The sequence below is a fragment of the Sinocyclocheilus grahami genome, unplaced genomic scaffold (genome assembly GCF_001515645.1).
Source record: "Sinocyclocheilus grahami isolate Dianchi unplaced genomic scaffold, SAMN03320097.WGS_v1.1 scaffold628.1, whole genome shotgun sequence".
Taxonomy (NCBI): domain Eukaryota; kingdom Metazoa; phylum Chordata; class Actinopteri; order Cypriniformes; family Cyprinidae; genus Sinocyclocheilus; species Sinocyclocheilus grahami.
In genome coordinates this window covers 796,415-810,131 of record NW_015505807.1, presented here as the reverse complement: position 1 = coordinate 810,131, position 13,717 = coordinate 796,415, and the positions used below count along the sequence as shown (strand labels likewise).

Genomic DNA, 13,717 nt, shown 5'->3' with positions numbered 1-13,717 from the left:
TACAGTTCTCTAATGGTTTAAAGGAATGTTTCGGGTAAATCCAGAGTGTTCCTTTAACCCTCAGAGATCTACTGATCCAAAATTGCCCCACTTGCAATACAATAAAGTGTATAACATATAAAAAATATATGCATCAAAAACATCTCCAGCACGTTTTATAATTACCCGAAAATCAAACATAGTTCACCGCTCATATCACGTTCAAGTCCATCAAAAACTTAGGCTGGCTGTCAATTGGAATATTAGAACTAAAAACATTAACATAACACACTCATTGGCATCAATCACTTCACTGAAAACTTGATGCCTAAAAAATAAATAATTATTACCTTATGATTCATCTGTTCTTAAATCCACGTCACTTTAATATTACAATATCAATGTCTATCAAAAAAATAACGTGCACAATACACTGTAGTGTTTAAAACGTTGTTTCATTTTCCAGTAAAGGATGATACATTTTGACATTATTCTTTTCATTTGATTACCTCTTTGCAGATTTTGAGCTATATAACAGCAGCTCACACTTGTATGATAGAAACAAGTGTGGCAGGAAAATATTTACTCAGCTAGTGTTGCTAATTCAGACACGCTTTACTGAACATTCCTTTGGAAAAAAACTAACATTTTCAGTAAAACGTGTTCAAAAAGTTGTAAAATTGAATGGATATTATTTTTAGCTGGGATGGAATTGTGACATTGCAAACCATTTTTAGGAAATTATTAAACTTCACTCTAACATGATTAAAAACTCAATATAGGAAACAATCCAAACGCTTCCCGCTGTTTACTGAAACTTGGAGAAAATGCCTCCTTACATCTGCATGTTCATTTTGGAATAATGCCTGACACATTGTTTAATCACACTATGCATTTCTTTCAAATAGAGTTAAAACTTTGAAAAATTCAAATAAAAACTGTTCCTTTCTGGGTATCTTGTATCGCTATTATAAGAGACCGCCAACAACATTTGATCATATTATGGTTGATTTCCATAAAATTGTAATTAAAAACATACAAATGCACAGATGCTCCAAAGACTTACATTAGAAAAGAGCACAAGCTTGTGAGGGAAAATACGGGATGGAAACTGCTGGTCAGAAATATTTTTGGGTGGGGCTTATTAACTCTTCCCAGTTAATTTTTTGAGTTGTCTTTTTTTTTTTTAGTTGCCAGCCACCGTTATCATTTTTGAGCGTTTGCATAAAAGTTTAATGGCACCCAGAATATTTTTTTTGCATGAATATCGGAACATGCAACATGTCAAGACAAAGAACAGAGCCTTTGCTTTTAAAGGGGTCCTATTATGCTTCTTCCCTTTTTTAATTTTAGTCAGTGTGTATGTTTGGGCATAAAAAAGATCTAGAAAGTTACAAAATCTCAAAGTCCACTCCAAAGGGAGATATTTCGTTTTTAAAAAAATCCCTTTTCAAGAACTACAACGAACGGCTCGTTTGGACTACAGCGTTTGTTTTCCGGACTTTGTGATATCACAAAGTGGCTCATTGGAATATCATTACAAATAATTCCCGCCTACAGAAATTCGAATGGTTGGGGGGTGAGGAGGGGCGAGGTTGTGGTTAGAACGCTTGGTTGAGTGCGTGCATTAGTAATGCATTATTTCCTTCAGGGACACTTCAGATGAGCGCTGTTCGTTTGCAGCCTTTTGTGCAATTGTACGTTGTAATATTGTGTTTATTTGATGTATATCTGATTTATCTCATATAGAATGCGTTTGGTTAAGTTAAAAGAGCGCTTCAGTTTACCGGTGATCGTCTTTAGCTCAGCGCACGCAGCTCAAACAGCAGTGCACAACATTAATAACTATGATTGGGAATGTCGTGTATATAACATTCTAATGAGAACATTATTATAATAAAACGTTGTGAATTCTTTGGGTTTAGTTGCCGTGTTTCAGCGCGTTGATATGGGAAGAGCGCATCCACAACAGGATCACACATTCTGACTATAGCACGCAATAACTGCATCATTTTGTACATATATAAGTTATAATATTATGTTTATGTTGTATTAATATTAATCCCAGGATGCATTTCCTTGAGTTAAATAAGCTGCCAGCAAAACGCTTCAGTTTACCGTGTTCATTCAGCTCTTCAGCTTCAGCACGCGCAGCTCAACGGCTGCTATTTAAAACAGTGGTATTAATTTGTTACTTTTTCAAAATCATTGATACATTATTAATAACAACAACCACTTGTATTTTTCTCTTATTATTTTCATCAACAATATGGTTTAGTAATTAAAATCATTTAATTATTGTCCGTGCAGAGGCTATTCCGTTTTATTGATCTATGGCGCATTCATTTTGATTCTTTACACGTGTAATGATGTCCAGTGACTTGTTTGCATTATTTATGCATAATTTTATTTATTTGTAAGACTTTTTTATGACTAAATTTGGTAATGGGAGAGTAAAAATATTTTTAAAACATACACCGTTCAAACTAGGCTGCTTATGTTGAAGTGTTTGGGATGTGGCTTTTAATGATGAGACCTTTTTTGTAATCAGGCTCTCAAAAAGTATATAACAATTTGGATATAGATTTATCGGCCAACATATCGGTTATCGGCTTTCAAAAATAAAGAATAATCGGTTATCGGCCAAAATTTTCATATCGGTGCATCCCTAAAAAAAAATACCGTCATGTACCGTGAAACCGGTATAATTTTGAAAAATACTGTGATATAAATTTTCGGTCATACCGCCCAGCACTAATTAGAACATTCAAGCAGTTTAAAAAAAAATTTTTTTTTAAATGTGCCATAGAGAAAACATTGCTGGCGTGCATCACGATACAAATCAATGGCAATAACATTTTAAGATATGTCAGTGCAAGTTAATTTCAGTTAAGACAGTCTTGCACCAGGCTTAAGCCTTGTCTATGAATCTGCGCATTAAAGATGTTTTTAGATAAAATTCTGTGTCTGTCCCTCCACCCGAGCAGGCCAGAATACAACCGAGGAAAAATAGGTCAGGCTTAGCATTTGCTTGAGCATAAATTTATGATTTATTTCTAAAGCCCTTAATTTAATTTAGAAGAACGAGTGATAGACTGCAGTGACTCAGAGAAAAAGTCTCAGACTGATGGATGTCACTGATGCCCGTTTTCCACCGAAATTGTGCTGGTTCTCATAGCCAGCAAAACTGCAAACAACTCGAGAACATGCAAAGATTTTGTCTTATTTAAACACATTTTAACATCCAGTGCTATTTAATTCAGGATCGACGCAGTTTTGACACACCCATCAAAAGTTACAACGGTCATAACTCAGTCAAGTAACATCCATAAATGTTTTTGGGTAGACGGAAAAAGTCAAACCAAGTACCTAATTTTTTTTAACATTCACTTACGCCGGTTGCAGTTTCTGGCCCAAGATTACCATGTTTTAGGTGGTGTAGCCAGTTTTTTTGAGGTGGGTTAAAGGGGGCTTTGGAGGTGTGGCAAAACTTAGCCAATCACTATAATTAATCAATATAACCTAATGCTTGTGAACTTACCTGAGGCCTCTGCTTGTGCTGTGACTGGCTCTGTGTCTGACCCTGCGTCTGCTCCCAGTTGCCCCGGGCCCGGCTTCCGCCCACTGAAGTCATCATTTACAGTATATACAAATAACAGTATTTACAAAAGGAATAACACCTTTAAAAGAGAAGCAGATGGGAAAATGTTACTGACAACTCTCCAAAAAATTCAAATAACAATCGTAAAAACATCACACGGTCTCGACAAACCACTGAATTAACATTAAATATGCATGCAAATAACAACGCTACACCATGTGTAGCCAAAACTGGAAGTAAACAACGTTGCTGCCTGACGCACTACCCATAAAGCGACGGCCCAAGTTTACCAGAACACCAACAGAAATTAAATTCTAGGAACTTAGAAAGCTTTGAAAAACAAGACCAAATACTGTTTACAAGTCAAGCTGCAACAAGTCAACCATAAACGCGCTTCCGGGGCTCAATATCCTCAGTTTAAAGCTTCTTTAAATGCACACAAAAACACCGTAGCCCTTCACATTTGGATTAAAATTACACCAAAAACTGTCCACCTGATGCAAGTTGCGAAATATTGCATGTGTGGTTATGCCAAACAGCCCACCGTAGCAGCTCTGCGCATAAGGAAATGTGGTGGAAGAAAGCAACTGCGCACTTTAGATCGCGCACAGAATCGGCCAGCGTGATAGAAGCACGCGGGACCAGCCGCGGGAAAACAGACGGACAAAGCTGAACAACAACAACAAAAACTCAACGGCCTTTGAACGGGCTGAGGGCGAGGATGTAGCTGTCAAACTGAGACCATGTTGGAGACGTGAACACAACCACACAGTCCATGGGTGAAAGTCATTTTATATTTCTTGAGCACTCACACTATTCCATACAGTAAATAAAACAAGGATATATGCAACAAGTAAAGTGTCTAGGAAAAGCAGCACATAAAAGGCATTCGTTTCCATGCATTGGAACGTAAACATTACCTAAGAGTATTCAATCTATCTGTAAAATAAGCATCCAACAGGTAACCTACATTACCTGTAGTGCTCTACATCAGATCTGCATACTGGGAATCCCATATTAACTTACCGACTAAAAAGTAAGCAACTGTATAAACTTGGTTAATAATAGAAAAAAAAAATCTTAGGAGGTGAAGGATTATGATAAGTCCAGGCGATGGGCCTTGGAAAAGCAACTCGATATAAACTCAAACATGCAGATCTAACGATACGATATGAAAAATGCGCACAGTTTTTTATAGTGTTAATAGGTTATTGATACGTTAAATAAAATAGACAAGAGCTAGATTATGGGTGGCTTCCGCTCTGGCCGAGTCTAATAACCTCATGGCCGGTTATCGGGCATCATGATGCTGCTGCTGCTGCCCCAAAATTAAACTTTTCCGGTTGCTAATCAACTATATGGTTTCTCAGCGTAGATTAAAGAATAGTTGGGTAAATTGTTCGTTAGATTATTCGACACGATAATATTTTGCGTCTGCAAAACTGGAATGCACACGCCCCCCGGGGTGAGGCGCACTCCCGTCGGTTCCCCTGTACACTCGACACCGAGGCTTCACCGAGGCCTACAGGCCCCGAATGATAAAAAATGAACAACAGGCGAGGTACTAACCAAAGACCCGGCTGGATGTCAGAAATGTGGAGATAACGCCGACCGACGGAGGCTTTATTGTCGACCTCCTAATCAGACGGAAACAAAACACGAACTCCTTCGCGTCCTAAATCGATTCCCCAAAGCCGACAACAAGGCCGAACCGACTCGCGCAGACAATAAACGAAAGGCTCAAAATGTACCTGTTTCTCTTCCACAGCTGACACCCGGATCACCGCGTCACGTGGTTTATCACAGCCACTGCGGCTTCACGCTCAGAGCTCAACCACGTGACGCCAACGTACGCATGTATATATATATATACCAATAGTCTATAATAACAACTTAAACCAGAATTATGCAATATATAATGTTACCCTCTAGCTGTAGTTGGGTATTTGTAATGCAAAAGCCTACCTGATCATTGATACTGATGTCAAAAAATACTTATGACAGCCTACATATTCCGTGAATAAGGACCTTGAAACTAATTTTAAATTAACTTATTTATTTAGAATAAACAATAAATAAGAACAGAATAGGTAACATGGTTGCAAATGTAGCCGTAGGTCGGTAGGTTAACTTGTTTGGGACCAAGTCACCATTTACATACGAATCTTTTGATTAAAACTAGTTACTTGTAACCAGTGCTGGGTAGTAACTGATTACACGTAATCTGGATTATGTAATTAGATTTGAACAATTAAGTATTTGTGATTAGATTAATTCAATTTTAAAGTGTTCATAAACAGATTACAGTTACTTTTTTGTAGATTGCATATTACACAATGGCAATAAATAGAGGCTGATGATGTTTGTGCCGCCCCCGTCTCAGGGCTCGCAGGAAGAGGGGATGACAACTGCTCCTCTTCCTCCCCCTCTGCTGAAACTGCCACGGCAGAGGCGCCCGCCGTCTCCTCCTGCTCCCCTTTAGTGACTGACGAGAGACACAGAAGGAGACATACATCCTTCTTAATTACAGCTGCACCAACAGACATTTTAGACAAAACTGATGAGATTAAACCTTAAATTCATTAGTGTTTCACCAACTGTATTCACCTACTTAATAAAGATGAATTTATACACTACAGTGATAGTGTAAAATGAGTGTAATTTTAAAATATTTTAGAATTTTTTGAATGTGGCCCATTATATCTACATTGAGGGGGGGAAAAATGCTGTTAAAAACAAACATGATTTCTTTTGCACATTGCACAGTTCTCAAACACAAACAGCATCAAAGAACGTGGATCGTTAATTGCTTTCAGATACTCTGAGTTGGAGCAAGTTTAAAGTCTTTTAGATCATTCAGCAGCCAGACGTTCTCAGACTGAAAACCATTTCAAAATAAAAATAAAAGATCAATTTATTGATAAAAAAAATGCAAGCAAAAAAGTACTAATCTAAAAGACACATTTATGGTCCCACTTTACATTAGATGTCTTTAACTATGTACTTTATATGCATGTATTTTATAGGTACAGTGTACTTATTGTGTTCATGTTGAACTGCAAAACACTTTTGCTGCTATTAAGGTGGGATACTGGTAAGGTTAGGGTCAGTTCACCTAAAAAATTTAAATTAAATTGTCATTTACTCACCCTTGTGTCATTCTGATGCTGTATGGCTCTCTTTCTTTTTCAGACCACAAATGGAGATTTTTTTTTTTAAATGTCCCATGCGTGCTCATCCATATACTGGCAGTGTATGGTGATCAGCATCAAGCTTTTAAAAAAGACACAAAAGTATCACAGAGTGGTCCCATGAGACACGTGCCGTATATTCCAAGTGTTCTGCAGGTGTACGATAGGGTTTGGTGAAAAACAATTATTATTTAATGAATATCCTGACGTTGGCTGTTGGTCTCTGTGCACGACTGCACGTTCATGAGACATGAGAGTTCACTTCGACTCACCCAGGAAAAGCACACAAGTTGTGAAAAATCAAGATTAATAAAAACACAACATGAAATGCAATCCATGTACTTTCTTCTGAGGAAACAAATATCTGTTGTGCTTGTCACAACAAGTTATCTGTCAACTGTCAGTTCTGGTCCTGAGATATTCAACTGAGAAATGACACAGAAACTTTTTGGGGGGATTTCTAGGTGTTGTTTTGTGTCGCTTTTTTATTCATCTTGATTTTTCACAACTTGTGTGCTTTTCCTGGGTGGGTCGGAGTGAACTGCTGCGCTAATAGAGTCTCATGAATGGGCAGTCGTGCACAGAGACCAACGGCCATGTTTAAATAAAGTGTAAAATTTTGGTCTGTTTTTCACCAAACCAGCAGAACACTTGGAATATACGGCAAATGTCGCATGGGACCACTCTGTGATACTTTTGCATCTTTTTTTTTTTAAGTCCCCCTTTAGTCAAAAATTGTATCACTTAAAACTCATTTTGAACATCAAAATTACATATTTAAATGTTTTTTCTTGTTAAAAACATTTTTTTAGGCCTTAAAATAGCTTGAATGTAACTCTTCTGTCTACACCCTTGCCCCATTTACTATGCGCGGATCTATGAATATGCAAATTAGCCCCGCCTCCACACAGTCACACCAGCCAGGGCCTCCTGATCCACGGATAATGACTGATAAAACTATGTTTTTACTAGCGGGCAACTACAGTGGATACTGCAACAGTCATTAAAGTTACTTACTTGATGATGTTGTGTCCTCAAAATGCCTTGAAGACTCGAATGCAGCCAAGTTTGTGAATCTTAATTCGCACCCGCGAGCATACGCGAGTGACGTGCAGACGCCGATGCGGGAGAGGTGGGTCTGACTCCGGGCTACTTTTCCACGGTTGCCGTGGGTTATTATTAAAGTTAGCGATTCTAAATTCATGTTAAACCACGGCTTCATGGATTTTTGCTTTATTTTATTTTTGGTTTTGTGCTGATAATTGGTATATTTAGCATGCAGACTCTATGCTATGATCTCTATGCGCGCAGTGTTTGTATAAATGGAGAGAGGGATATGCTAATGACAGGAATCTATCCCTTGACGTGATTGGTTATTGAATTTTGTGACATAGCAAACCTCATTTCTGGGACTGCCATTGGGAAACTACAGTTTTAAGCAGAAAATACTCAGCAATGGTGTTGATTAATGGATTGGCACATGGGTTGTCTAAAAGCAAATTAAAAACACCACATAGACAATAAACAACAAAAACTTGATTTTCAATTCGAACTTGGGACACTGAATCGCAACAGCGCTATATGTTAACACACTGCCCACGAGGCTATCGGTGCCACTTTTTCTTTGTTTTTAAATGCTTGACGCTGATTGCCATACACCGTCATTATATGAACATGTACGCATGTAACTTTTTTTTTGTGGTTTGAAAAAAAGAAAGGCATACGGCATGAGAACAACACAAGTAGGGCTGAACGATTAATCGCATTTTCGATAATATCGCGATATGACAAAACGCAATTGTTTTTTAACCGCAAAGGCTGCGATTACATTCTCGTCACGTGACATGCGAGAGTAAAGCAGTCTGCAGAGGAAGCATCAACTTGGCACACTACGCATATGCCTGGCCTACAGAAAAGCACACTTTATGTTTAATCTATCTAATATTGTGTTAGACATACTATACAACAGAGATGGGAGAAAAGATTCTCAAACGATTCTGAGCTTAGTTTTTAACCACAGATGCGCGATGGCGCTGCATGTGCTTTAGAAACTCATCCTGCTTGCTTCCAATTGCTCTCTCTCTCTCTCTCTCTCTCTCTCTCACACACACCACTCGAACCGTCCACACAATAATCTTTAATAAAGTTTGGAAAGGTTGAAGTAAATTGGACATTCGCACGCTTCACTGAACAGGATGCGCTGTGAGAAACGCTTGCGTTGCTGATGCTTGCAGTGTGTCGTCTCGCCCGCCGGTATTTTCCTTACAAATGCACTACGAACACCTCCTCAGCAGTGTTGCCAACTAATTTTCAGAGAAAGTTGCTAAAGGAAGGTCGATTTGTTGCTAGAAGTTGCTAAATGACGTTGTGATGTCATTGCGCAATGACGTCATTGCGTAATCACGACGCAAAATTGTCACATCATCAAATCTCAGCAAAAAATATATTTTATATACGTTCATTTAGATTTGTCCATGATATAATATTAAAATATAAATAACTGTATTTTTTAGGGATGCACCGATATGAAAATTTTGGCCGATACCGATAACCGATTACTCTTTATTTTTGAAAGCCGATAACCGATATGTTGGCCGATAAATCTATATCCAAATTTTTACATACTTTTTGAGAGCCTGATTACAAAAAAGGTTTCATCATTAAAAGCCACATCCCAAACACTTCAACATAAGCAGCCTAGTTTGAACGGTGTACGTTTTAAAAATATTTTTACTCTCCCATTACCAAATTTAGTCATAAAAAAGTCTTATTTATCGGCCGATACCGATATGGTGGCCGATATATCGTGCATCCCTAGTATTTTTTAAATACATTGAATTATTGAAAAAGTACACATTTAATGATTTCAATTTAAGTTTTTTTAATAGCTAGTAAACTAGTAATTCTACACATTCTCAACTAATATGCTTTAAGCAGTGTATTAGTAGTTAGTTAGTATGCTACACTCTAAGAAAAGTCTGTAAAAATAAGGCACAATCTACTATGTTAATATGAAAGAATTTTCCGTAATGGTTTTTTTCCTGCATTTTAAATTATGCATTGTGTGTTTGGGTTACAGGGTTACAATGGATGATGGATAATGGATAATGTCCTGAAAGATTTTCCATTTTTCTTACAGTATACTAACTGATCAACAATCGCAGGTACAAGCTACTAACAAAGTGTATCATAAATGAACAATTATTCAATTATCAAATTATTCAATTATTATTCAATTGAACAATTGCAAATCTCAATTAACTCAATTCTCGTGATGTGTGTACTGCTAGGCATCTGTGGTTTCCTCTTTTTGTGTAATTTGGATGGAAAATGTGTGCCTTTTTATTGTCTGAGTCACTTATCAAAAGTTGCTAAAGGCTGCCAAATAAATTTGTTTAAATTGCTAAATTTGTTGCTAGGTGCTTTTGGAAGAAAAAGTTGCTAGGGTAGTCTGAAAAGTTGCTAAATTTAGCAACACTGCTCCTCAGTTATGTGGTTATGTCAATTTCAAATGCTGACAGCATTTGAAACGGCTCTTGAAAGGAAAATGTTCAAATACTCTTAAATACTGAAAGCACTGTTTGTTTATTGCTTGTAAGCCTAGTTCCAGACTAAAATAAATGTTTGAGCTGTCTTAACTGAAAGCAACTTGCACTGCCATGTCTTTGTATATATCAATGCCATTCTTTTGTCTCAAGATACACACCAGTAATGTTTTTTTCTAAGGCACGTTTAAGCTACTTAGATGTTCTAATTAAACTAAGGCCTAATCCTGGCTTAATCTAAGCCCTGTTTTATATTAGTTTATTTAAAATTATTAACATGCAATTGTTTTAATAAAATGTTTTAATGTGTAATTTATTTTTAAAAAGTACTTAATTACACATGGAATTACATTTGAAAAAGTTTTATTAAGACTAATCAATAAGAAAAAAATATATAGTTTTGGAATCTGACTGCGACTCCCAGAATCGGAATCGAATCGTGATGTGCCTAAAGATTCCCACCCCTACAATGATTTATTGCTTGTCTTTGTTGAATAATACAGAAGATAAAGGGCTTAAAAAATTATCGCATATTAAATCGCAATCGCAATATTGGTAAAAATAATCGCAATTAGATTATTTTCCAAAATCGTTCAGCCCTAAACACAAGGGTGAGTAAATGATTTAATTTTCATTTTTGGGTGAACTATCCCTTTAGGGGTTGGTTAAGGGTCAGGGTGAAAGACACTTAAGACACATAAAGTGGGTCTATTTATTTAATTCTTGTTGAAAAACGTAGTGAAATGTAACAAACCAATAAACCATTTTAATGCAACATTTAAACTGCATAACAATTGCATTAAAAAGCATATTGTGACATTTAACTAACATTTCAAATATAATTAGTTTTAAAGATGTCTATTCATGTCCATTTTCTATGTGATTTATTACTGCATAATTGTATGGTTCCATTTAACAACATCATTAAACAGTTTAAATATATATATTTGTCCATATGAAATTTGAGTATGTATTCATTTCCCCATTTTATTTTTAAGTGGCCCTCTTATTCTTCCATAAGTAACAGGCATACAAGTAGAGCTGCTGTCTACATGAATAAGGAAAGGCAGAAATCTTCAAAATTGTAGCTTCTTTAGCTCAAATTACACCCCAAAAAAACCTGTATTTTTCAGGCTGGTCCAACTAATGTGTATTTTCATTGTGGAGTAAACAAACAGATGATGCATTTATCAAAAAGACGACTTGTTCTTTGAACCAAAAGGTGAGATTTGCATGTCAGAGTAAGTGTTGAAACCCCTCAAAATAAAAGTCACAGCCTCGGCTAATGAGACAGACAAGCCTGAATGTCGTCTGACTGCGTACCTTTGCCTCAAATGAATTTTCATCCATGAAATGTTTGTTTATTCTGAACAGTGCTAATTGTTTCCAGTGAACCAGCCTTTCAGTTTCAGGCCAGTAGGTTTCGTTTTTAAAGATCCCAAATGATGACATGTGAACAACAGCTGGATTTGTACAATGTCAACAGCAGCCTGCAAAACAAAAGTGAAGAAAGAGCCAGGATCTTTGGTTTCCCTTTTCGATCGCAAACATGTATCCCATTTGATTTAGGTGGAAATATGCAGAGCACATGTGCCGTGTGTTAATAAGAGAAAAATTGGGAAAACCGTTGCTTCAGAACGTACACAATGTGGACAATTAGCGGTGAGTGTCATCTGTGACTAAGAACGCCTAGTGAGTCGAGATCTAGTTGTGGTCTAAAATAAACCGCATTGAAACCACAGCTGCAGTCAACCACCTCCTGTATTCACCTCATCCGCTGCAGTCTACTCGGAAAGAGCTTCAATGGAACTACAACAGACACTACAAATTAGGGTCAGTCTGCAAAGAAAACTGGTTACTGGTGCTTGTCGATGAAAGCATCAGCATTAGCATTGCTTATGTATATGGTGAGGGATTTGAGCCAAAGCAGAAGCTTTGTATTAAACTTCAACAAGTAGGCCTAATCCCATAACGTTTGTACCAAAGACGTGAATTGATTTCTCAAATTGTGCAGGTTGTTGGAGAGATGTGCCATTACTTTTCTAAGCAATCAATTATTTCCACTTCGTGGATGATAAAATGGGTGAAAAATCCCCATAGACCCCATAGCGGAAAGAGACTGTAAAATATCATAGAGACATGAAGGTGGACTCTTCAACACCCTATAAACGGAATAGCGACACACTAAACACAGTAAGAATACCTTAACGTGACCTTAACCGCAAAATGTTAAAACACCCTAGAAACAGTACAAATGTGCTAACTCTAAGAACACCTTAGCAACTAAACAGCAACATGCTAAAAAAAAACACTAACTGTGCGTTCACACCGCCGACGGCGAGAGCGTCAAAGTGACCGGAAGACATTCATTTTCAATGTGAGCGGGCGGCGAAAAGCGGCGAGGAGCGGCGCGGCGCGTCTTGGCCGGCGAGGGCGTCAAGGAGAGTTGAAATCAGTTTAACTTTATGGTAATGAACTATGACGCTGTTGGGCGGCAACCAATCGGAATGTAGAATTCCTCCGCTTGAGAGGGTCCCAGAGAACGCAGTCCTGTAAACTTTGGTTCCGACCACACATTAGTTCCTAATCAAAATGGAAGAGAGATTAATTATTGCTGTGGGAATTCCTTAGCATCTGAAAAAAACATGCTACAAACAGACAGAACTACGGTGGCCGAGAAGTGCAAAGCAAATCACAATTCTTTCCTTAGCATCTGAAAAAAACATGCTACAAACAGACAGAACTACGGTGGCCGTGAAGTGCAAAGCAAATCACAATTCTGAAAACAAAATAACAAATGCAAATGCAAGTCTAAAAAACAAAATAATAATTCAGAAAGCACAACAACAATTCAGAAAACATTATAACAAGTCAGAAAACACAACGACAAATCAGACAAACCAGAAGAGGTAGGTATAGTTTGAGACAGCGCCATTGGTTTGGGATTGCTCACCGCTGACTGGACGAGACATCTGTCAATCAACGTATACAGAGAAGAACCAGCCGAAGAACAGCAGAGTCATGGTTGGATGGATAAGCGCTTGCCCTTGGCTTTTTGACGCGATCGACACAGGTTCGATCCCACCTTTTGCCAAACTTTTTTTTTCTCCCTTTTCAAATCTCGTATTAGCAACAGATTCTATTTACACTAAGTGAAAATAGCAGTATTTTTAGCAATATGCTATTTACACTAAGTGCAAATACCTATTTACACTATGTTAAAATAGTAGGATTTCTACTATCAAATATACTACTTGTTGCAAATAGTGGCAACTATCTGCACTTCAGTATTGTAGTACATTATAAAACAGTATGCAGTAATAACGTATTGAGTGTAAATTATAATTTTAATTATTAAATGGACACCACCTTATTTGACCAATAAAGCCCTCCCTACACCT

General features: G+C 37.4%; 1 protein-coding gene across 1 annotated transcript in view; it reads right to left on the bottom strand.

Annotated features, from left to right (window-relative positions):
• Nucleotides 1-5,762: 5,762 nt before the first annotated feature.
• Nucleotides 5,763-13,717, bottom strand: part of LOC107558009 (histone-lysine N-methyltransferase 2C-like) — a 31,845-nt gene continuing 23,890 nt past the window's right edge. The window contains exons 4-5 of the mRNA XM_016241609.1: nt 5,914-6,065; nt 5,763-5,789 (exon numbers count right to left, since the gene is read on the bottom strand). Coding sequence (XP_016097095.1) covers nt 5,763-5,789; nt 5,914-6,065 — 179 coding nt within the window. The remainder of the gene's footprint in view (nt 5,790-5,913; nt 6,066-13,717) is intronic.